Genomic DNA, 22,596 nt, shown 5'->3' with positions numbered 1-22,596 from the left:
ATTAAATTTAAAATTTTATTATGTCATCAAAATTTTATTAATTATATATATAAATATGTTTCCATAAAAGTTTTCTTTATCTACTAACACTACTTCAATGACTAGTTGACTACACAATTTTCTCATTCTTTTAACCTTGTGGTACATGATGTCCTAACACGGAAAAGCAATAATCATAAAATATTTTTTATAGGGATTCATACTGCTATGATTTGACTAGGATGCAAGTAATAAATTATAATATTCATTTAATGCTCTTTTCAAATTTGAAAACAAAAATCAGGAATACTCCCCAAATAAATAAAAAAGAGAATATCAATTTTTTTATTATAAATTCCCTACCAACTAATTTCATTTCTAAAAAAAATAAAAATTCAAATTAATAGAAATTTGAGTCAAAATAATTTTTATAAGACATCATAAAAATAATACATAAACTAACTTTACTCATATTTGATTAATATTTTCAATTTTTATTACATACAAAAATAAATTTTGAAAAATTAAAATAAATATTTAAACCAAAGATGAAATGTCTGATTCCTGATATCAATATTTGTTGACAGATAAATATATGTACCATAAAAGAGATTAATTATTTAATCAAGAGAATCATAAATGGTCTACTAGTTAAAGTAATCATTTAAGAAACAGAGTAAAAAGGTTGTCATTTTGAGTGTTACACAATAACATACTAGCATTACTATAACAATAATTATTGGATTGGTGAGAAAATACTCCTAATTATAATAAAAAAAATATATTTAGTCCAGAAAACCAAAACAAACGGCTATACTGGATGATAAACGCGTAAAACCATTGTTTGTGCGCATGCCGGGTTCACGTTAGCTCAACCAATCATAACCTGCCACGTCATTATACGTATCATTCACCTTCTTTCACCATTAGCTGCCACCACATTCTCCCGCGAGACACCAACGAAACAGAAAAAAGGCAAAACCATAAAACTTCACAAACACTTTTTCCATTTTCCTTTTTTCATTAATAAATAAATAAATTATTTTTTATTTTCCTTTTTTAATTAATTAATTATTATTTATATTTATTTTCCTTTTTTAATTAATTAATTATTATTTATATTTATTTTCCTTTTTTAATTAATTAATTATTATTTATATTTATTTTCCTTTTTTAATTAATTAATTATTATTTATATTTATTTTCTTCAGCCATTCCATTCTCGTTGTTCTTTCTCTGCAGAAGAGAACTAAGTTGTGAAATAAAAACGTTATATTTTTCAATTCCAATTCTACCCTCAACCATTCTCGAATTTTCCAATCCCCGCCATGGCTCCTGCCACCTCATTACGATCACCGACGGCATCTCAGAGGCACGTCGGCTTCATCCGCCGCACTCAGGCGCCGCAGCTCCCTCCTCCGTCGCCGGAACCAGCGATTAAGAAGTACAAGATGATGACGGAAATAATGGCGAAGGCGCGGTACGTCGTGTTGGAGAGCGACAGTTACAGCGACCTGAGCTGCGAACAATGTGGCTCCGGCGAGTTGCCGGAGGAGCTGCTTCTGTGCGATAAATGTGATAAAGGATTTCACATGAAATGTGTGAGCCCGATTGTGGTGAGGATCCCGATTGGATCGTGGCTTTGCCCTAAGTGTTCGGGAGAGAGAATGAAACGAGTTAGAAGTAAGAGATTGTGAATTCAATGAATTGGTGAAATGAAATTGAATTGATTTTGTGTTTTTGAGTTTTTTTATTATGAATGTTGCATTGTGTTTGTGACCGTTTATTTTATATATTTTTTGTGTTTTAGGTTTCTCTCAGAAGAAGATATATGAGTTTTTTGGGATTCAGGTTGATCATAATGTTCAGAACAAAGCTTCTTCTTCTCAAGGTAGATAAGCAGAATTTCAGACATTTCTTATCAACCAATTTTTTGAACCCTTTTTATTATTATAATAAAAATAAGACATAACATAATTTGGATAATTGTATTGTAATAACCCAATTTCTATCAATATTTGGCTTTGTGGAAGCAATGTGGATGAATAATGGATTGGTTGGGGTATGGATTGTTTTGCCAGCCCTAGCTTCAGTGGCAGCTCAGATTAAAAAAATTTAATATTTTATTCTCAAAGCCAAGATTAAATTTTTATAATTTTTCTAAGAAAATTGGATATAAAAATTTGATCTTTAAATGTTTTGTGATAGTCATAATAAGACTCATTGTTTCAAATTGTGGGCCATTTTCCGCAATTGCGGTTAAGGCTATGTTACTGCAACTGTAATTTAAAACCATTCATAGCTTTAGCAGATTTAAGACCACCCTCCCCCAAGTGTGGGGCTTCATGTAGCATGGCTGCAACAGATTATATGGGAAAATTATTATACTCACAGCAGGACTGGAGAATTATATTATATTATATAGCTTATGTCTTTGGAGTTTATTGGAAACATGAATAAGTAAATGTAATAATCTTTCAAGATTTGTAATAACCTTTTGTAACTGCAGCATTTATGTTGTGTGTGGGATTAATATTCTTGAGCCACTGGGAAATGCACCTCCACTGGTGGAGTGTTTCTTTCCCAATTTTGTGGTAAATGGGGGTTACAGTAGAGATGTTTCCATTATAGAGCTCCAAACAAATCTAAGCTTGATCTGGTAGTTATTGCGGTTGCCCTATGGGGGCAACTAATTTGGACTTATGAGGCAATTAACTGAAGTTTTTTAATATCTAAATTCTAAACCTCTCCTTTTCACAATAGTGTTCAAATTGAACTGACACAAACATGTGAGGAAGCTGCTAAGTCACATTTTATGAGCTGGTCTGAAGCCTAAGCTGTTCTTTGAAGTGAAACGAGGCCAGTGAAACATCTCACTGTTCAACCACTGACATAATCCTCTTTTTTCATGGTTCTTAATTAACAAAGATGATCTTCATCTGAGGTTTTGTCTATTTACATCCAATTTTTTAGCATATATATATGTGTGTATATATATATCTTCATGCTTGTGGAGAAGTGTCCTTGACTTATTTTCCTTCATGGATAGCTCTAAACTCTCTCGACTTCATAAGGAAATGCACTTATTCCCCGATCTAATTCTAATATTATAACCACCGATCATGTGTAATAAGTTATAGCTGAAATTATCAACAGTCAGGACAAGCTTCAGTGTATTAAACTGCTGTTTTCTTAATTACTTTTATACCATAATATGAATCTATTGCAGCATATGGATGCCAGACTCATGATTTTAATGAAGACTTTGAAAAGTAGAAAAGGAAAATTTGAAATCAATGAAGTTAGATTGATTCAAAAGTGGTCTATGATTTGGGCAGCAAATTAAGTTATGATGAGAACTTAACGATTAGATATTTATGTATCTTAATGGAAACTAGAAAGGTTTTTGCTTACTTAATAAAAAACGTTTGTTACAACTAGCTCTTCATTATGAATAATGAAGGCTACAGAATAAATTATACATGTTTAAATCCTTTTTATATTCTTATGCCTAGGTTTTGGTTGATAAAACACCTACTTCCATGTTTGCTTCTAGTGCACTTAGGATTTACCATGAATCTCCAGATAATTTGTTATAGGTAAAGGACCAAAATGAGTTACCTTTAGGTACCTTTTTGTAAATCTATATGGACATGTTTTTATATGTTCTCAGTATTCATGGAATTTGTAAAGGGTGCCCTGAAGTAAACTTTTGCCTCAATTTTGAGGGATATATATATATGCTAATTCTCAATATACAATATCTGATTGGAAGTTTTTTATTGATTTATCCTTTCTGGACTTGTAGATGCTAGGAAGCGTCGGAAACGTTCAGGACCTCGGATAGTACAGAAGAAAAAAAGGAGACTATTACCATTTGTTCCTTCAGAAGATCCTGCCCAGAGACTGAAACAGATGGGTTCCCTTGCTTCTGCTTTAACAGCATTGAATATTGAATTCAGTGATCACCTCACTTACTTGCCTGGAATGGCTCCTAGATCCGCTAATGAAGCCGGCTTAGAAAGTGGTGGCATGCAGGTCTCAGCTAATTAATTTTATTGTAGTTTTTGACCCCCTAGAAACGGTTGGACCTGTAACAAATAAGTTTATTGGTATGCACATCTCCATCATTTTGTGCTAGTTTGATAGAATATTTTATTGTTTTCCTTAGATTCTTACCAAGGAGGATACGGAAACCATGGAGCACTGCAAAGCTATGTCCAAAAGAGGCGAATGCCCACCTTTCATGGTTGTTTTCGATTCATGTGAAGGGTAGTCACCTTGAACTTGTCACATGCAGTAGAAAATCAATGCTTGGTATTCTTAATATTTAGCATACTTTAACTTTTATCCACCTTGTGATGTAGCTATACTGTGGAGGCTGATGGCCCAATAAAGGATATGACATTCATTGCAGAATACACTGGCGATGTGGACTACCTCAAGAAACGAGAACGCGATGATTGTGATAGCATAATGACCCTGATTTTAGCATCAGAACCTGTGCATAGTCTTGTCATTTGCGCGGACAAACGTGGAAATATTGCTCGCTTCATTAGTGGCATAAACAATCATACCCCGTAAGCTTTTCTCACTTATTTTGTGCAAACTCTTGAATAAAAAGAATAGAAAAGGAATGGAGGAAGGAGAAAAACAAAAGAAATAATTACAGTTAGATTCCTTCTTTCATGTGGACATTTGTATTACTATACTAATTGCAGTGCGCTCTATAAGTTGTTTGGCTTTGGTATGCTCTTTAAAGAACTCAAGTTAGGATTTTAACTCTCTAAAATGCGAATACTTTTTTATATATACACTAATATTACTAATTCTTAATAGTATTGTGCTTAAAACATATCCCATTTCTATGCAGGGATGGTAAGAAGAAGCAGAATTGCAAATGTTTAAGGTACAATGTTAATGGGGAATCCAGAGTCTTTTTGGTCGCCACTCGTGATATTGCTAAGGGGGAGAGGCTTTATTATGACTATAATGGTTATGAAGATGAATACCCAACTCATCATTTTGTCTGATTGATAGTCATAAATATCGCTTAACGATCCTTTTAAATCCTCCTGAAAGGATTTTCATGATTTTCTTGAAGACTTTAACTTATTTTTCTTTAGATCAAACATTTTTTCCTCCATTGTTGTCATAATAATTCATTGTAATTTATGCTGTAGAGCTAGCCCAATTTTGTGGCTTAGAGTTGAATGGGGTACCAAAGGAAAACATTCTTCATCTAGACTATCTCAAAATATGAACTTAGGTATACATTTTTTTAGAATTGTTTCAAGGAAGGTAAAAGTTTCAAAGATTTTGCTTTGAAGATATTGCATTCAATGTTTAACTTTATCCTCTTCCTTTTCAATTATTACTTCTTTTAAATATTGATTTTGAATGTAATATCGGTCAAACCTGTTTTGTATGCCAACGTAAGCCTAGGTTGATTTTTAGAGGGAAAAGGAAGGCTTGAGAGTGATCTTACAAATGTATTTCATGATTTGAAGCATTTCTCTCCCTTCTATTGCCCTATAATCTAAGTAGTAAGTTGCACGCGATAGTGGTGGGATAGTGACATAGTGGAGGTTGCCATCCCCTCAACGCGATGAAACGACGGTTAGCTGTACAGACAATCGTTGCACTTGTAGTAGATTGAAAAGCGACAATCTTCTTCCCTAAATTGCGGGTCATAACCTGTTCTAAGTTGCTTGTTGGAGGAAAACCCTAATTTTATAAGTGAGAAGTCATTTTTGCCCTTATTTTTAATATGTGACTTGGGTTTTTTTAGTAATTTAGCTCCACCTTCCCCTCCCATTTCTAAAACACTTGAATAGCAGCCCAATTCAGCCACAACCCTCACCTTCTTTTCTCTTTTATAAAAAACATTCCCTTCCCTTTTTAACACAGAATAGCAACCCAACCACACTTCTTCTCCTTCTCTATTTCCTTCCTTCTGCACATTTTTGTTTGCTTTCCCTCTTGACACTTTTTGCACATTTACAAATGTTTTGCTTCCCTTCCTTTTGTCATTCTCATCTCATGCGGAGATTCTTCCAACCTTCCCTTCTTTCATTTTGGAGTTGCAAAACCATGAGTTCATCTCAACCTCCTAATGTTATACCTATTACAAATGGTGTGTTGCTAAAACTCACGGTAAATAATGTTTATATGGCATGGGAATAGAACATAGAAGAAGAATTAATCAAATATATCTTTAATTTAGTGTATATTTTTGTATATTTATATGTGTAGGTATAATTTTTTTATATTTTACCCTTAGTTATAAGCTATCCTGCTATATTGTTTTTGGGGGTTGGCTGCTATGCTCGCTATCCGCAATTGATTACATAGCCTCCTCTTGGAACTTGGTTTGTTGAAGCCATTAGTGAAAACTTTTAGGTGTGAAATCTAAAAACTCACAAATCTCATACACAAGAGTTTTGAAAAAAATAATTCTCAAGTCCCACATAGGAGAGATGAGAAACTTGAAAAAAATCTCATGTTATAAATAGAAGCATCATCCCTTCAGTGACGCATTTTTGAATGTGCTTTCATTCAACTTTTTCTTTCTCCCTCATATTTTTGTCGACGCATTTCTGACAATTTTCTCCCACTTTCTTTCTGTGACACTAAGAATTGGCACAAACAGCCAAATTGTATGAATTTCGAGAACTGATACTGGTAGTCAATAATTTGGGAAAAGAATTAGCACAGGTAGTCATATTTGGGAATTTCGAGAATTGACATTGATAGTCATAATGTGGGAATTTCGAGAATTGACATCGGTAGCCATATTGTAGTGGAAGTATTCGAGATTGGTTCTTAGAGTGCAGTAAGAATTTTATTACAGAGATTGGTGTTGTTTTATCCTAGGGACAGCGTGATTGATAGTCTGCTTGCACATTTTGGACAGTGTCATGGAACATCTTAAAGAGAGCGACATGATCATGATTCAGCTAGCAAGTATTATTTCATGTCATTTAGAATTGTTGCAAGCTATGATAACAACAATTTTATGACATTTCTACTACAATGATATTTGTAGATAATATTATTAGACTGAACAACTTTGACCTGAACAAACCATTTCAGTTTGATGAGACAAATTTCAAACGGTGGCAACATAAGATGAAATTTTTCTCCACTATGAGAAAAATTGTCCACGTTCTAAAAATCGATGTCCTAGTGGTGCTGGAAAAAGCTGAAAAAAGAGGAAATGAATAAACTGGCAATTGAAATAGCTCTGTGCAATCAAAATAATTACTTATGTAAGAATTTCATTTTGAATGAGTTGTCTGATAATCTCTAAAATTACTACGACCTATGAGATACAGAGAATTGTTCATGAAATTATTTATGAGGGTATCCCCTAGAGAGTTAAACTCACAGAGTCTATGAATGTGTATTCATTGAGTATGTTGTAAACAGCAAGACGTAAAGGGTTTATGACCTTAATGCAAAAATGATCAGTGAGTCTAACATTGATGATTTCAATAAAAAATAAATTCTCTTTTAAATTGAAGAATAGTGGGGACACATCAACTAGTCACATACTTGTGATTATAGATAATTATAAGAAATGAAATATATGAAATAGAACCTAAAAGAAGTAAGAGGGCAGGAACTCTTAGAACGTATAGACCTGATTATATGGTCTATACATTGGAAGATGATCCATCAACACTCCAAGAAGCTTTGACTTCTTTGGATGCTGATTTGTGGCAAGTGGCCATAAATGATGAGATGGATTCTCTAGAGTCTAACAAGACTTGACATTTAGCTGACTTGCCTCCTAGTTACAAACCTATTGGTTATAAGTGGGTATTGAAAAAGAAAATGAAACCTTATGGCACAATTGATAAATACAACGCTCGCCTTATAGTTAAGGGTTTTAGGCAAATGGAGAATGTAAATTTCTTTGACACCTTTTTACTTGTTACTATAATAAATCCATTATAGTACTAATATCACTCGTTGTGATACATAATTTAGCAGTATATCAAATGGATGTTAAAACTGTTTTTTTAAATGATGATTTAGAAGAATAAATCTATATGGAACAACCTAAAGGTTTTATAATACATGAGCAAGAAAGAAAGATTTGTAAATTGGACAAGTTTTATATGGTCTTAAGCAATCATCTAAACAATGGCATGAAAAGTTTAACTTTAATGGTCCCGAATGAGTTTAAGGTGAATGAAAGTGACAGATGCATTTATTATCAGAAAATGACATTTGCATTATCATATGCCTCTATGTAGATGACCAACTCATATTTGGTTCCAACATTCATGTTGTGAATAATGTAAAATCATTATTATTTAACAACCTTGATATGAAAGACATTGGAGAGACAAATGTAATCTTTGGTATAAAAATTACTATCAAAAGAAGGAATTTCTTTGGATCAATCTCACTATGTGGAAAATATCTTAAAGAAATATAAATACTTTGATTATAAACCTGTTAGCACACCATATGATCCAAGTGTAAAACTTTTTAGGAACACTAGTGAAGGTGTAAGACAAACTGAGTATGCTACCATCATTGGCAGCCTTCGGTATGCAACTGATTGCACTAGACCCGACATTGCCTATATTGTGGGATTATTATGAAGGTTTACCAATAGACCTAGTATGGAGCATTAACATGCTATAGAAAGGGTAATGAGATACCTTAAGAAAACAATAAACCTTGGATTATATTATGGAAGGTTTCGAGCTGTTCTAGAAGGATTCAACAATGTTGATTGGAACACTCTTTCAAATGATTCCAAAGCAACCAGTGACTATATATTTAGCATAGCTGGTGGGGCTGTTTCTTGGAAGTCAAAGAAACATACTATTTTGGTTCAATCCACTATGAAAGCTGAGATGATAGCATTAACAACAGCTAGTGATGAAGCAAGTTGGCTGAGAAGCTTGCTTGCAGAGATCTCATATGGGAAAAACCGATTCCAGCTGTGTTATACATTGTGATAGTACCGCGGTTATCACAAAAATTGAGAACCGCTTTTATAATGGTAAGAAACAACATATTCTTCGTAAGCACAACACTATTAGATAGTTACTCTCTGTATGGGCTGTTAGAGTGAATCATGTACACGTTGATAATAACTTAGTAGATCATTTGACAAAATGACTAGCTATCGAGAAAGTCCATAATACTTCTAAGAGTATGAGACTATTGCCCTTAGAACAAGGATCAATCATGATAGTAACCTGACCTAACTGACTGAAGATCCCAAGAAACAAGTTTAATGGGTAATAACAAGTTGTGAAATGATATGAGAATGAACATGCTATAAAACTATGAGAAGCAAGATTCATGTAGCATATGTAAGGATTAGTTAAACTCTTAATAAGATCTATACTTCAATTGGAGTGGAGTATCTAGGCTACATGAGTACTCTTGATAGAATCGTCTATGTGAATGTGGAAGTGGGTGTCGCTTCCTATAAAATTTTAGGGCATAAGTTTCTAGAACATTCACTATACTGGGATAGACGTGCATGACCTTTAACACGCGGGCTTTTGAATACACATTTGAAAATGTTGTGTGGTTAGATGTTGAAGATAGAGTTCAAGACTACGAGTCACTCTAGTAAAATCTGAATTTTACTCACTATGCAAATGTTCAAGTCGCATAACACATTTGTTTATGAACAATCTTATTGAGACCACAAAAATTCTCAAAAATCTGTTTTTTTTTAATTTCAAGTCGGGGATTGTTGGAACCTGATTTGTTGAAAGCCATGAGTAGAAACTTTTGGGTGTGAAATCTAAAAAACTCTCAAGTCCTACATAGAAGAGTTTTGAAAAAACAAATCCCAAGTCCTACATAGGAGAAATGGGGAACTTAGAAAAAATCTCATGTTATAAATATAAGTTCTCCTTCATATTTTCTTGCCCCAAGTTGAATGCGCTTTCATTCAACTTTTTCTTTCTCCCTCGTATTTTCCGTCGACATATTTCCGGCAAACTCCCCCCTTTATTTCTGTGGCACAAAGAATTGGCATAGACAACCAAATTGTTGGAATTTCGAGAACTGACACTAGTAGTCAATATTGTGGGAAAATAATTGGCACATGTAGCCATGTTGTGGGAATTTCGAGAATTGGCACTAGTAGCCATATTGTGGGAATTTTGAAAATTGATAGTAGTAGCCATATTATTGTGGGTGTATTCGAGATCGGTTCTTACAATGCAGTAAGAATTTGATAACAGAGATTTGGGCTGTTTTATCCTAGGGACGGTGTGGTTGATAGTCTGCTTGCATATTTTGGGCAGTGCCACGAAATGTCTTATAGAGAGTGACTTGGTCATGACTCAGCCAATAAGTATTATTTCATGTCATTTAGAATTGTTGCAAGCTACAGCAACAAGACCTCCAATAACCAACTCACAAAAGAACCCTTAAGAGACTATAGATGTAAATATATTTGAAAGTTCATTTAGGTCATGTTTAGGAGTTATGAAGGAAAAGAAATAAGAGAAGTCAAGGGGGAGGAAGGGAAAAAGAAATGAAGACAAATTTAGTTAAATCTCTTACTTGTTTGAGAGAGTGAAATTTAGATAGGGAAAAATGAAAGGTTAAAAATGCAAGAATATTGTTTTACCCTCTTTTAAAAATCTAATTAGCAATAATAAATTGACAAAAATATAATTATAAAATTTTAGTAAGGTTGTTAAGATACTTTGACATATTTATCTAAAAAAAACCCAAATTCAGGTAACCTTATAGGCATGTTGGGGGTTTTAAATGACTTCAAAATATTTTTCTCTCTTTCATCCAACTCTCAAACAATGTATTAGTTCGTTACTCATAGGTGAGATACATTGGTCATACCAACAAAATAAATCGTGGACATGAGTTTGTTTATGTACATGCATGAGTGTCTTCTAAGGATGAGAAATGAGTGTTGTCTTGCACATATCTTGAACAAAGTTCATATTCGAAATTCAGTAATTGATGTAAATGAAGAGTTATTTGCATTAAGTATGGTTTGCATCAAAATAGGTGGGACGTCAATCTGGTAAAGAATCTCCATTCTTGTCCTTGGAAACTTATATCTTAAATTTTTTCTCTTTTATCTAGCATTTATCCCTTAATCAGGTTCTATATAGCTCATGTTTTAACTTTTGAGAAGATATTGTATAAATTGTTTCAATTATAAATAATTTCAGGAGAGAATGATTGTTATAAGAAAAGAGTATACATATTATCATGTAATCATTGACTGCAGGTTTTATTCTTCTCAATCACGGATATAACATAACGAGTTGAAATATATTTGTAAAATTTGTTTGTTTTTTTAACTTTTACCATTAGCTAAGTGATTTCATGCAAGTATGTCTAGAAAAAGGGTGGATATAAAGAGTTGATGATATTATGTACCTTTGATTCTTTGGTTTAAAAGTTTTCATAGTAGGTGGAGTGTATGTTTTGAAGGAGTGAGACTTTTCTAGTAATAGAGAGAGAAGTGATTATTTCATTTAAGTTTTATAGGTATAAATATAATCACATTTTAAATAAAAATGACATAAATATCCATGCATTTAGTTTTCCTTTTGATATTCCACAATACTTCCCTCTCCGGTTGCTAGTTATGGAGAGGAGTCTCACTCGTTTTGATGATGGTAAGGTCAAGAGGCATGTTCCGTATAATTGTAGAGTAAGGATTCTCTCCATTAATGGAGGGGTAAGTACCCCACAATAATGTACGAAAGATAATATGTAATGACATTTTTATCCTTTTGTTTATCATGAAATTTCCTTTTTGTCATTGAAAATATGAGGAAAAACAATTAATTGCCTCTCAAGTCCTTGTTTGTAATTGTAGTGCAAACATAGTGAAATGATTTGAAGATGTGTTGGCAATTATCCATGTTGTGTGCTGAAGGTGAGGAATAAGATGATTATGGGTTTTTTTTATATTACTATTTTGAAGATTATTCGCTATAATAATGGAAAATTAACTCCACGTGGACGTTATTGAGATTTATGTAATAATTATCTCTGGTTCTCTCTTTTATTGACAATTTTGGATTTTAGATTTTAGATTGTGGTTAATAAGATAATGGAAATATGTTTAATATTTTTTTGGTACTAACAAGAGTATCCCATTATTCAAAAGGGTAAGAAATTAATTTTTTTTAGAGTTTGTAGCTTGTCTCAACAAATGTCGCTCTCATTAATTGAATCTTTAACTTTTTGGTTATATTGAGGATCTAACATAGCTTTATACTACTTGACCAATATCTTATTGGTTATGTTTGATATTTTTGATAGAGTGAAAAGTGGCCGTTTTCTCTGGAAATGCTAGAGAATTGATTGAGTTATGAGTAGATGTGTCAAAACGAGCAGACTCGGTTGGTCCGGCTCGTCAAAGTCCGAAAATTTATAAGGTTTAGGTATTACATGATTAAACATGACAGGACAAACTATCCAAACATAAACAGTGCTTCAACAATAACAATCACTTAATAATGCAATCAACCACCAACCAATGCAACAAACATAAGTGTTGCAATCATTTAAACAAACAAGTCATGTAATATATATAAACAAGACATGTTCATATAATAGACTCATCACAAGATACCCAACACAACATCAATTTCTAGTCTTTGGACATAGAAATTAATTTGTAAGTGGTACTCTCAATGTAATGATCAAATATTAACAATTATTTTGTTAAACAATAACCTTTCTTTGGACCGACTATTATTCATATAAAAAAACTTTATAATTGTTACTTATTTATCATCACATGTATGTTATTACTTGACCAAATTGTGTCTTCCTTCGAACCAAACAAAATTCACATAAATAATCTCATACTCATCTGTGCAATCTTAATCAATTTCCATAATAGAGGTTAGTTTGCCAACATATTGCATCAATTAATTCAAAAAATAATTACCAGACAAAAGGAAAACAATATGGGTTCATTATAATTTTTTTTTATCATTTTGGAATTAAAACTTTCAGATTTGATATCTTTTATGATTAACAAAATAATTCAATAATATAATTACAAATAAAAAAAATTATATTACATATATATCACCACATAAAAATGGATGCAATCTTAATCAAATACAAAGTAGATCTAGAGTAAAAAGTATAAAAGATATATACAAATCATTATCAAAAATTCTAAATCGAATATGATCATGTATATCTTAAAACATATATGTAACACTGTGTATATACACTTTAACACATTAACATAGTAAAGTATATATAATTTTAAGCTTTGACCGTAACCATTACATATATATTAATTTTGATCAGTAATTCCAGACATTATAACAACTTCAAGCTGGAAACAATTACATATGTATATATGTATATTTTAATTCTCAATATATAAAAGGTCATGAATTCCAGATTGTATATGTATAAAATAAAAACACATCTTAACACATATATACCTTATACATATATTTTAACAAATTTCAAAGTTGAAAGTGACAAAAGTCAATGTCCAATAGTGAGATATTAGTGCACATATAATATACATATTGCACAACAAAGTCATAAAAGTTAATACAACGTTCATACACATATCTGAATATATACTTCAAGCACATGTTGCAAGAATTCATAATACAAATTACTCATAATTTAAATAAGCAGAAGCGGGTAAAATTATTCTCGTTATTCCTAAATACTCAATTTTCATAATCAATAGCGGAAACATAAAAACCCTCAAATTTAAAAAATTAGGATTCATAAAAAATTGGGGGAAACATCTTTAATGGAGAACCATAAAATTCAGAACATAAAGCTCTGATACCACTTGTTAGATATTTCATGGTGATTAGTGAAATACCAATCCTAGGATCTTGAATCTCATGATTCTCACAGATAATATAAAACAATGATACAAAGTCATACCTGAATTCTTGAATTAATATTCTAAGATCTACTCATTTCATATACTTTTGAGAGAGTTTTGGTATGATGACATTCCTCAACCAAATCTTTGATTCCTTTTGGGACTTTCGTTTTCTCTCTGATGGGAGAGGTGGAAACTATTTGTGATTTGGTGTATTGGGGACCATAATCGTTCCTTATGCATTAACTTATAAGGTTCCGATTATCTCTTATAAGCCAATTGTTTGGATATTCACTGATTAAGTCCATATCTGTTATCAGTTTCAAAAGTCTGATAGGTTGTTAGTAACTAGATCACTAGTTTTATAACCCAAAATAAATAGTTGATATAATTGTATTAAATATATGATGTCCACCTTAATTAGAAATTATAAGTTTCTAATCTGTAATAAATAAATTTTAAAGTAAAATGGGATAATGGAGTAATATTTGCATATAAAAAATTAATCTTAAATAATAATACATGATAACTGGAAAAATTACATGAGTGAGAATTTTGTATTGTTTGTAATTTAAAAAAAATGCATGAGCCGAAAAGAGAGTATATTCTTTTAATTGCTAATTCCACCAATAATTACTTTTTTTATATTGCAATATGTTTTTTAAATTTTTTGGTACCAAAAATATAGAGTATTATTAACCATTTTTGTTAGGAAATTAACTACTACAAGTTTTAATCTTGCCAAAGGAGTTATATTACTTTAAAAGTAATTATATTCACATGAGTTTTAGTGAAATTTATAATTATATATATACATCGTACTGACTATACTTGTAAGAGAAATAAATGTAATTTCTTAAACAAAAAATGGTGACGAATGTGATTAAGTTAAACAAAATATGATATATTGTAAATACAAATCAAAATACTATAATAATAATGTCTATTCACTATTTTGGTTAGTTACATTCGTTACTTTTTTATTTAATGATGTCTATTCGTCACCTGTTATGAAATTTTTGGTACTATCAATGATATTTCCTTACTTTTTTTACCGAGTAAAGAACTAATTTCTTTCAGAATGTATGATTGTTCATTTCAACAAATGTCGCTCTTAGAAATCGAACATTTGACCTCTTAGTCATTATAGAAATCTAGTAAGACCTTATACCACTAGACCAACAACTTATTAATATATATATATATATATATATAATCATCTAAAACAGTTATTTGAATTGCATGAAAATTTACTTAGCCGCGTTTACTTCAAAACACAAAACCTAAATATAGAAACCCCACCCAAGAAAAATCAACAAATAATAAAAAAGAAAAAGAAAAAAGCAATATATAAACAAAACCCTGAACTCTGTTTCTCACTTCTTAGTGACTCTAATATTCACCGATTCTGAGTTTGGAGTGAGTCCTCTGCTTCCTCCTTTTCCTTCCCTGGTAAGCTTTCTCTCTCTATCTCTCTCTCTTCGTAATAATCGCTATGAAACCCTAATAACACGATGAAACGATTTTCTCTTCTATTTCAATCCACTATTTGTTGATCAACATTTGCAAATGTTAGGGTTCCACTGTGCCGATGACTTTTCTTCTCCCAAATACATCATCGTCATCATTATCATCATCAATCGATGGATTACATTTCCATTTTAGCTTCATGAACCGGGGAAGGCTTTGGTGTTCTTGGAATTTCTTCTTCCGTCATTGGACTTGACTCGCTTCACTCTCAATTCGGGTTTATTTAATTTTATTTCTCTTTTTTTTTTTTCGAATCGTTATTATTGTTATTGTTGCTTTCGTGCGCTGCTGCACGAGGTTTCCATTCAAAGCAGACATCGTTATTGTTGTTGTTGTTGTTTTCACCACACTGGTAGTGAGGAAGGTTTCTTTGTTAGATTGGGGTTGTAGTTGAAGTTACTAGATTATTTTTCTATGGCGAAAATGAATTTGATTCCAGGGTTTCGGTTTCATCCCACTGATGTTGAGCTGGTTAAGTATTTTCTCAAGAGGAAGGTCTTAGGGAAGAAGTTCCCTTTCGATATTATTGCTGAAGTTGAGATTTACAAGTTTGCTCCTTGGGATCTCCCAGGTTTGCACACAAATTTATCGTCAGTTTGGTTGAGTACTCTGTGTGTGTTGGTCGATTTCTGGTATTTGTGCTTATATGGTTTCATTTATTGTTTGTTTTTTCAGATAAGGCGTTGCTTAAAACTGGTGATTTGGAATGGTTCTTCTTTTGCCCTCGAGGGAAGAAATATGCAAGTGGAGCGCGGATGAATCGAGCAACAGAAGTTGGGTATTGGAAGACTACTGGGAAGGATAGATCGATTGAACATAGAAATGAAGTTGTGGGCATGATTAAGACCTTGATATTTCATACGGGTAGAGCACCTAAAGGAGACCGAACTGATTGGGTTATGCACGAATTCAGACTTGAAGATAAGGAGCTATCTGACAAAGGCATTCTCCAGGTAACTTTTGACTTCTAGTTTTAATGTGCTGCTGAAATATATTACTATTTTTGACCAAGGAGATATAGGTATCAGCTCACTGTGAAGTCCTTGGATATAGCATGGTTTATATTACTATTTTTGACCAAGGAAATATATTACTATTGTTGACTTCTGGTTTGTTTCTATTGCAGGACTCCTATGTAATTTGTAAGGTGTTTCAAAAGGAAGGTCTTGGTCCCAGAAATGGTGCACAATATGGAAGACCATTTCAAGAAGAAGAATGGAATGAGGATGAGGAAATTGGTTGTGTAGAATCTCTCCCTGTTGCAGCTCTGTCTTCTGAAGGCCACCTTCAGTTTACTGCATGTCAAAGTTCTGTTGCAAAAGACATGCATCCTTCTACAAGTGAATGCATTGGGTTGACCTCTGTGTCATGTCTATCCGAATTGACGCCTTCTTGCTTGGCACTTCCTCCAGCTCCTCCAAGTAGTAGTAATCAAGCTGAAGATGACATTTTATTAATGCTCAATTCTTTCAAAGACGATGACACACTGGCTCTAAATGAGAGCAACAAAATTAAGGTATGGAATCTATTCCCTCTTATTTATGCTGTTGTCTTGTGAGGAATTTTGTCATGATTGTTTTTCGTTTGTGTATTTGCCACTTGCCAGATGTTCCCAATGATGGCGTCTTTTATTTAATTTGTTGACAGTTTTTTTATTTCCCACCCCTTCCTTTTTTTCATATAGCTCTTTCATATTCAATTTGTTTTTACTATTTAATTGTGAGAACATTTTTATTGACCTTATTCTTGGTAGATATCTTTGAAATTGCTGTGTATGTTGTAAAAAACATCCATCCTGCTTTGGTTTCCTTTGATTTGTACTTTGAAATTCATGTGCAGCTTGAGTGTTTATACTTGTTTTATTCAACTTCTGAGGCTAGAAGGGTCTACGATGCTAAAGACTACTTTTCATTGCTATCTATTTAGTAATTTTCGGACTTGGTGTCATTTGAGAATCCAATTGATTTCCTCACCTCACAAAAGATATTGTCTAAAGGCTTTCTTATGGTCTTAGTGCTTAATTTTTCAAAGAAATAAACTAACAAACTTACTGTGCAATTTCCCCTGATAGAAACTTGGCCTGAAATCACACACCAACACAGAAAATAGTCATCTCTCAAGCTGACATTGAGTTGATATCATGTTTCTGGGGTCTAAGCTGAATAATACAAAGATATAAAACATTGCAGGAAATGAGATGAAAATGGATAACCTGGGCATTCAAGTGGCCTAGTTCTTTCCTCATCAATTCCTTATCCAATTCTTTCTCATCCCCCACTCTTCTCCCCTTTGTATTTCTTATATCTGCACTGATCCTAACCGAATCACTGTCAAATTGCTAGTTTGTAAGAAGAGATCACAATGTGTCGTTATGTCCCTTGTCTCTGTGAGCCTCTGATTTGCCACAGTCCATTTCCCCCTTTTTCATGCAAACTTTAGTTACAGGAGCCTTGTAAAGATATACTCTCCTTTTTGTTCAAGGAGGGTAGGGCTTGAATTTTATTACCTTTTTTTTTGTCTTGTAGTTCTGCCCTTACTTGTTTTGCTAATTTTGTAGCTTGCTATGATCTAGAGTATGTTCACCAACTTTCAAAGGTTGATTAAATTTTTGTCTAGTAGTTTGCCCTTTTCATTTTCCTAATTTTGTTGTGTGCTCTTATGCATAAAAGAGTATATTGACCTAATTAGCCAACCTTAGATAGCAGAGCAGAACAGAGCAACCGACCCTAAAAATGCTACAATGGTGTAACATTATAAAGATGTTCTGTTATAAATCCACATTGAGATCATGTAATTGCAAAATTTAGGTATTTATATACACAGTATTATAAATATAATTGTTATGCTATCTAAAATAGTTAGAATTATATAATAATAATCAAATATTTAAAAGTACTTTGTACGAAGTGAAAATAAATGTTATAAAACAAGCACTTTATGCAATAAACAAAGGAAATAAAGCTAATAGATGACAACTCGTTATTTTGTGGGGAGTATCATGTATGAGCTGTAAAGCATTTCCAAAAAATTACTGTCAGGGCACTTAAATGTGGAAGATAAGATATAATTTATAATAAAAGAGATAAAAATGCAAAAGAAAAAGAAAACTGAAATTTAAACATGCATGGAGGAAGATGCAAAGCAGGGAGATACTCCCCTGTGCTGTGCCAGAAAAGAGCTGGCCAGAATCTGGTTGGGACCTGCATAAATGACTTCCCTGATGGATGCTATTGACTAACTAGATGTGGGTTGACCTCTAAAAAACTTCAAAAACTGGAGGGCCGAGTTGTCGTTGAACAACTGAATCCACTGATTGAGATGTCTGAGTGTATATGTAAGATATTATTTCTTTTCTATAATTCTATCCATATGAATTTACTGACAGGATTTATCTGTAGTTTTTAATCCTATAATATGTAATAACCAAATGATATTCTCTTATTTTTTTGCTGATTTTATTGTTGTGGGATAACAGGAGGTTGATAATACTGGCCAGGATAATATTGCTAATGGCACACCTTATTTTGATCCAAATGAGATATTTGAGGGTTTGGGAGACCTTGACAACTTGGGTAGATTGGGTGATGGACATGGTTTTTCTCGTGTCGACAAAGATGAATATAACACCAATGAAATGCTTTCTACAAGTGATATCTTGAGGTTTGGTGACCCTCCAGGATTCTTGGAGTTGATTGACTTAGAGGCGCCATTGTTCTGGCAGACTAAACATGATTGATGGGTAGTTCAAAGCCAAGATGAATAAGGTTTGAAAATTGAGTAAGTATCCACAGAAAATTGTTAGATCATAATTATTGTGGATCAGAAAGGCAATAGGTTGTCTTCTCATTTTCCTTTTAAAGACTTCTTTATCATGGTATGAAGTTTGTTTCTTTTGCTTTCAACATTCATTTTCTGGAATAAGTTGTAACATGACGTTCACTGGTAATGTTGAAAGCTAGGTCTCTATTATTCTGTTAAGATTAATTCATGGGCTTCTTTTAGAACTTATAAAGTATTTTATTGTTTGATCTGATTATGTTGGAAACTGTTCCGACATCTAAGATTAATCCTTTTTTTTACCAACATTGAAGCCTACACCATCTAGTGAGATAAAATTTTGGTTATTGTTCGTATTAAACTTGCTGCAACTGGACCATTCCAGTGCTTTGGGTACTATGGAATGTTCTTTGAATCACACATTGAATGAAGTCAATAGAATAACCTCACCTTAAAGAGGAAGAGAGCTTCATTTGGCATATCATAGTAAGGAGGGGAAGTTAGACACACTCATTTTAAGGCACAGGTCAACCATAGATGAAAAATGCATCCAAGGGAGTTAAAGACATTTAAATGGAGAAAAATATAATATTTTGTGTGACAAGGAATTTTAAATATTTTCTCACTTTACTATCATATCTTTTGGTTGAAAGTGGAGTTTAGATGTGCCCAGTCAAATTTGGCTTAACTCATTCATTAAAGAATTGAATCTGTAGTCAAACCAGAACAAAATTATGACCCATGAGTAGTCTAGATACAAAGTTGGTGAAAAGTTTATATAAAGCATTTGAAATGCTTACTCTATCCTAGAGATCGATGATGCTTGACTATGGAAATAGCCAAAGTAGCTTTTTAAGTTATAAATAGGGCTGGAAATTAGTCGAATCAAGTTAAACTAGATTTCAGTTTGGTTCAGCTTGATAAGGATTGGTTTAGCTCGAAACTTGATTCGAGTTCAATACGAGTTATTTTCTTAACTCGAATTTGACTCGGTTAAAGTTCGCGAACTGTTTGGCTTAGCTCAGTTCGAATTGGTTCATTAACTCAATAATTAATTATTTTTAAAGAAATATTGTTTATATATAACCTTATTAATGTATGAAATAACAATAAATATAAAAAATATTGTAACCTTATTAATGTATATGATAACAATAATGCATGTATCATAATATCTATAAACTTTAGTTTTTATATATATATATATATATATATATTAATTCAACTCATGAATCTAACAAGTCGAACTGTATTCAAGTTAAGTTCGACCCGTTTATTTAATGAGCTCAATTTTTAGTTCAAGTTCGACTCATTTGGTTCATGAACTAAGTTTATTAAGCTAAATAATGAATCGAGTTTTGAACTAATACCGAATTGGTTCAGTTCATTGTCAGCCCTTATAAACACTACAATAAGGCTATTTCATACATAAATAATAATTAAGGAACCAAGAAGACATTCGTCTATGATGTAAGGCTCCACTGGATCGCCAATATCGAAGGTTCGATTCCTGAGAGTGACATTTGTTGGGAGGGACATCACGAATCTTGAAAGAGATTAATTCCTTACCCATAAAAGGTGAGCAGATACCCTTGATAGTACCAAAAAAATAATTAAGGGATAATTATCTATCCAATATATATTCCTAAGGGTATGTTTCAAAACTATCAAGATACCACATTACATAAAATTTTATTTAAATAGAAAATTTTCAATAGATTTGATAAAAAAAATAAAAATAAGACAAGTACTTTTTATATAATAGAAATATTTGTTTTAATAATTTTAACTATTTTAATACATTTTTAATGATTTTTAAATAATTAATATTTCTAACTAAACTCATCGGGTCATTTTTTGGATACTACTAATAGTATTTTCTTACCATTTTTGGTAAGAAATTGATCCCTTTCAAGGTTTGTGTCTGTTTATTTCAATAAGTATTGCTCTCAAAAATCCAATGTTTGACTTTTAGTCTTTTTGGGATGTACAAGAAGTTATACTACTAAACTAACACTTTGTTAGTATTTATCAGCTCATGTGATCATGATTTATAATGTGATATTTATAAAAAAATGGAAAGCTTTCTTCTCGCATGTCCTTTTTATTTATATACCAAGAATTATAGGCACTGGTTTACACTTTTATTTATTTTACTGAATGTTAGGAACACTGGTCATCTAAGTTATGAAGCATGATTTTATATTATTAAGAATGGCGGCAGCATATCTTTCCTCAGACTCTCTGGACATTATTTTTCATTGGTACACGTAATTAGTTAAAAAAATATAGAAATATAATGGACTGATTTTGTATGTTTTATATATTGTAACTACATCATTTATCATTTATATTTTATTGTTATTGACTTTTCAAAAAAATAATATCAATAAATGGTAAATGACTATGAAGCACGGATACTGGTACGCGTGTCGGGTACGATACGTATCCGATACGTCGACACGTATTTTTTTCCAAAATATAGGATACAATACGTTCAGGGATACGCGTATAAAATAATAAAAACACATAAAATATGATAAAATTATAAGTGTAAATCAAAATATCCAAAGTAAAAAATATGGAAATTTAAAATCATTGCCCTCCGTAACAAATCTATCTTATTCTATTTTAATGAAAACGAATCTATCCTAAAATCATTGCCCTCCATAACAAATATATTTTATCCTATTTTAATGAAAACGAATCGTTATCCTGTTTTATTGGAAACAAATCTATCTTATCATGTTTTATTGTAAACGAATCTATCTTATCCTGTTTTATTTAGAAACGAATCTATGTATCCTATACTTCACTGAAAATGAATCCATATATCATATATTTTATTGAAAACGAATCGAATACGTGTCTTAATATTTATTTATTTTATTTTATTTTTTTAATTTTTGGATACTCTATGGATACGTATCCTTCGCGAATCCGAGCGTATCCGTGTCGGATACGTGTCGGACACCGACACGTGAGGGTGTTTGACGAATACGTGCTTCATAGGTAAATGATATACTGAATGTGTATAAATCTTTACACCAACAATTAATATTACACTATTACGAAATTTGTTATGAATAAATATGTATAAACTAACAGCGTAAGTATTTTTTACAATGTCACAAATTATCTATCATTCATATATTAATCATCATTTACCTTCAAATAAAGTAATACAATTTACCTTCAAACAAAATAATACAAGAAATGAAGTATAAATTAATGGAATATAAAATTTATAAAGAAAAACTACTTGACTAGTGGAAATTGATTTGGACTTTCATCAATATAATAATACTGCTTGTTCCTTCTCGGTTCCTGTATACACGTCAAGACCAGGCAAAGAGAGTGACCGAGCAAGATGAGCGTTATCCATGCATTTTCATGTCTTGGCCGATTAACTTGGATCAATTTACATCAATTAGACAGAAGCAACAAGATAGTACGAAACC

At 32.1% G+C, this 22,596-nt stretch overlaps 2 protein-coding genes across 2 annotated transcripts; both read left to right on the top strand.

Annotated features, from left to right (window-relative positions):
- On the top strand, nucleotides 1,186-5,350 carry LOC109343411 (probable Histone-lysine N-methyltransferase ATXR5). Its single transcript, XM_019581679.1, has 6 exons — nucleotides 1,186-1,662; nucleotides 1,790-1,870; nucleotides 3,788-4,017; nucleotides 4,151-4,251; nucleotides 4,347-4,559; nucleotides 4,853-5,350. Exons 1-6 carry the CDS (start codon nucleotides 1,308-1,310, stop codon nucleotides 5,010-5,012), a joined length of 1,140 nt encoding a protein of 379 aa, XP_019437224.1. The 5' UTR covers nucleotides 1,186-1,307; the 3' UTR covers nucleotides 5,013-5,350.
- On the top strand, nucleotides 15,147-19,409 carry LOC109343410 (NAC domain-containing protein 82). Its single transcript, XM_019581678.1, has 5 exons — nucleotides 15,147-15,280; nucleotides 15,405-15,929; nucleotides 16,034-16,311; nucleotides 16,485-16,874; nucleotides 18,834-19,409. The coding sequence occupies exons 2-5, from the start codon at nucleotides 15,773-15,775 to the stop codon at nucleotides 19,092-19,094; spliced, it is 1,086 nt and encodes a 361-aa protein (XP_019437223.1). The 5' UTR covers nucleotides 15,147-15,280; nucleotides 15,405-15,772; the 3' UTR covers nucleotides 19,095-19,409.

This window comes from Lupinus angustifolius, chromosome LG03 (genome assembly GCF_001865875.1).
Source record: "Lupinus angustifolius cultivar Tanjil chromosome LG03, LupAngTanjil_v1.0, whole genome shotgun sequence".
In the NCBI taxonomy this organism is placed as follows: Eukaryota; Viridiplantae; Streptophyta; class Magnoliopsida; order Fabales; family Fabaceae; genus Lupinus; species Lupinus angustifolius.
Note: the sequence above shows the minus strand (reverse complement) of the source record. Positions and strands in the feature narration are given on the sequence as shown.

Excerpts from the sequence above, each read along its gene's own strand:
- LOC109343411 (XM_019581679.1), top strand. The coding sequence starts at position 1,308 with ATGGCTCCTGCCACCTCATTACGATCACCGACGGCATCTCAGAGGCAC. Across the intron at positions 1,871-3,787 it reads CAAAGCTTCTTCTTCTCAAG|ATGCTAGGAAGCGTCGGAAA; the intron begins GTAGATAAGCAG and ends CTGGACTTGTAG. Across the intron at positions 4,560-4,852 it reads GGCATAAACAATCATACCCC|GGATGGTAAGAAGAAGCAGA; the intron begins GTAAGCTTTTCT and ends ATTTCTATGCAG.
- LOC109343410 (XM_019581678.1), top strand. The coding sequence starts at position 15,773 with ATGGCGAAAATGAATTTGATTCCAGGGTTTCGGTTTCATCCCACTGAT. Across the intron at positions 16,312-16,484 it reads CTGACAAAGGCATTCTCCAG|GACTCCTATGTAATTTGTAA; the intron begins GTAACTTTTGAC and ends TTTCTATTGCAG. Across the intron at positions 16,875-18,833 it reads ATGAGAGCAACAAAATTAAG|GAGGTTGATAATACTGGCCA; the intron begins GTATGGAATCTA and ends GTGGGATAACAG.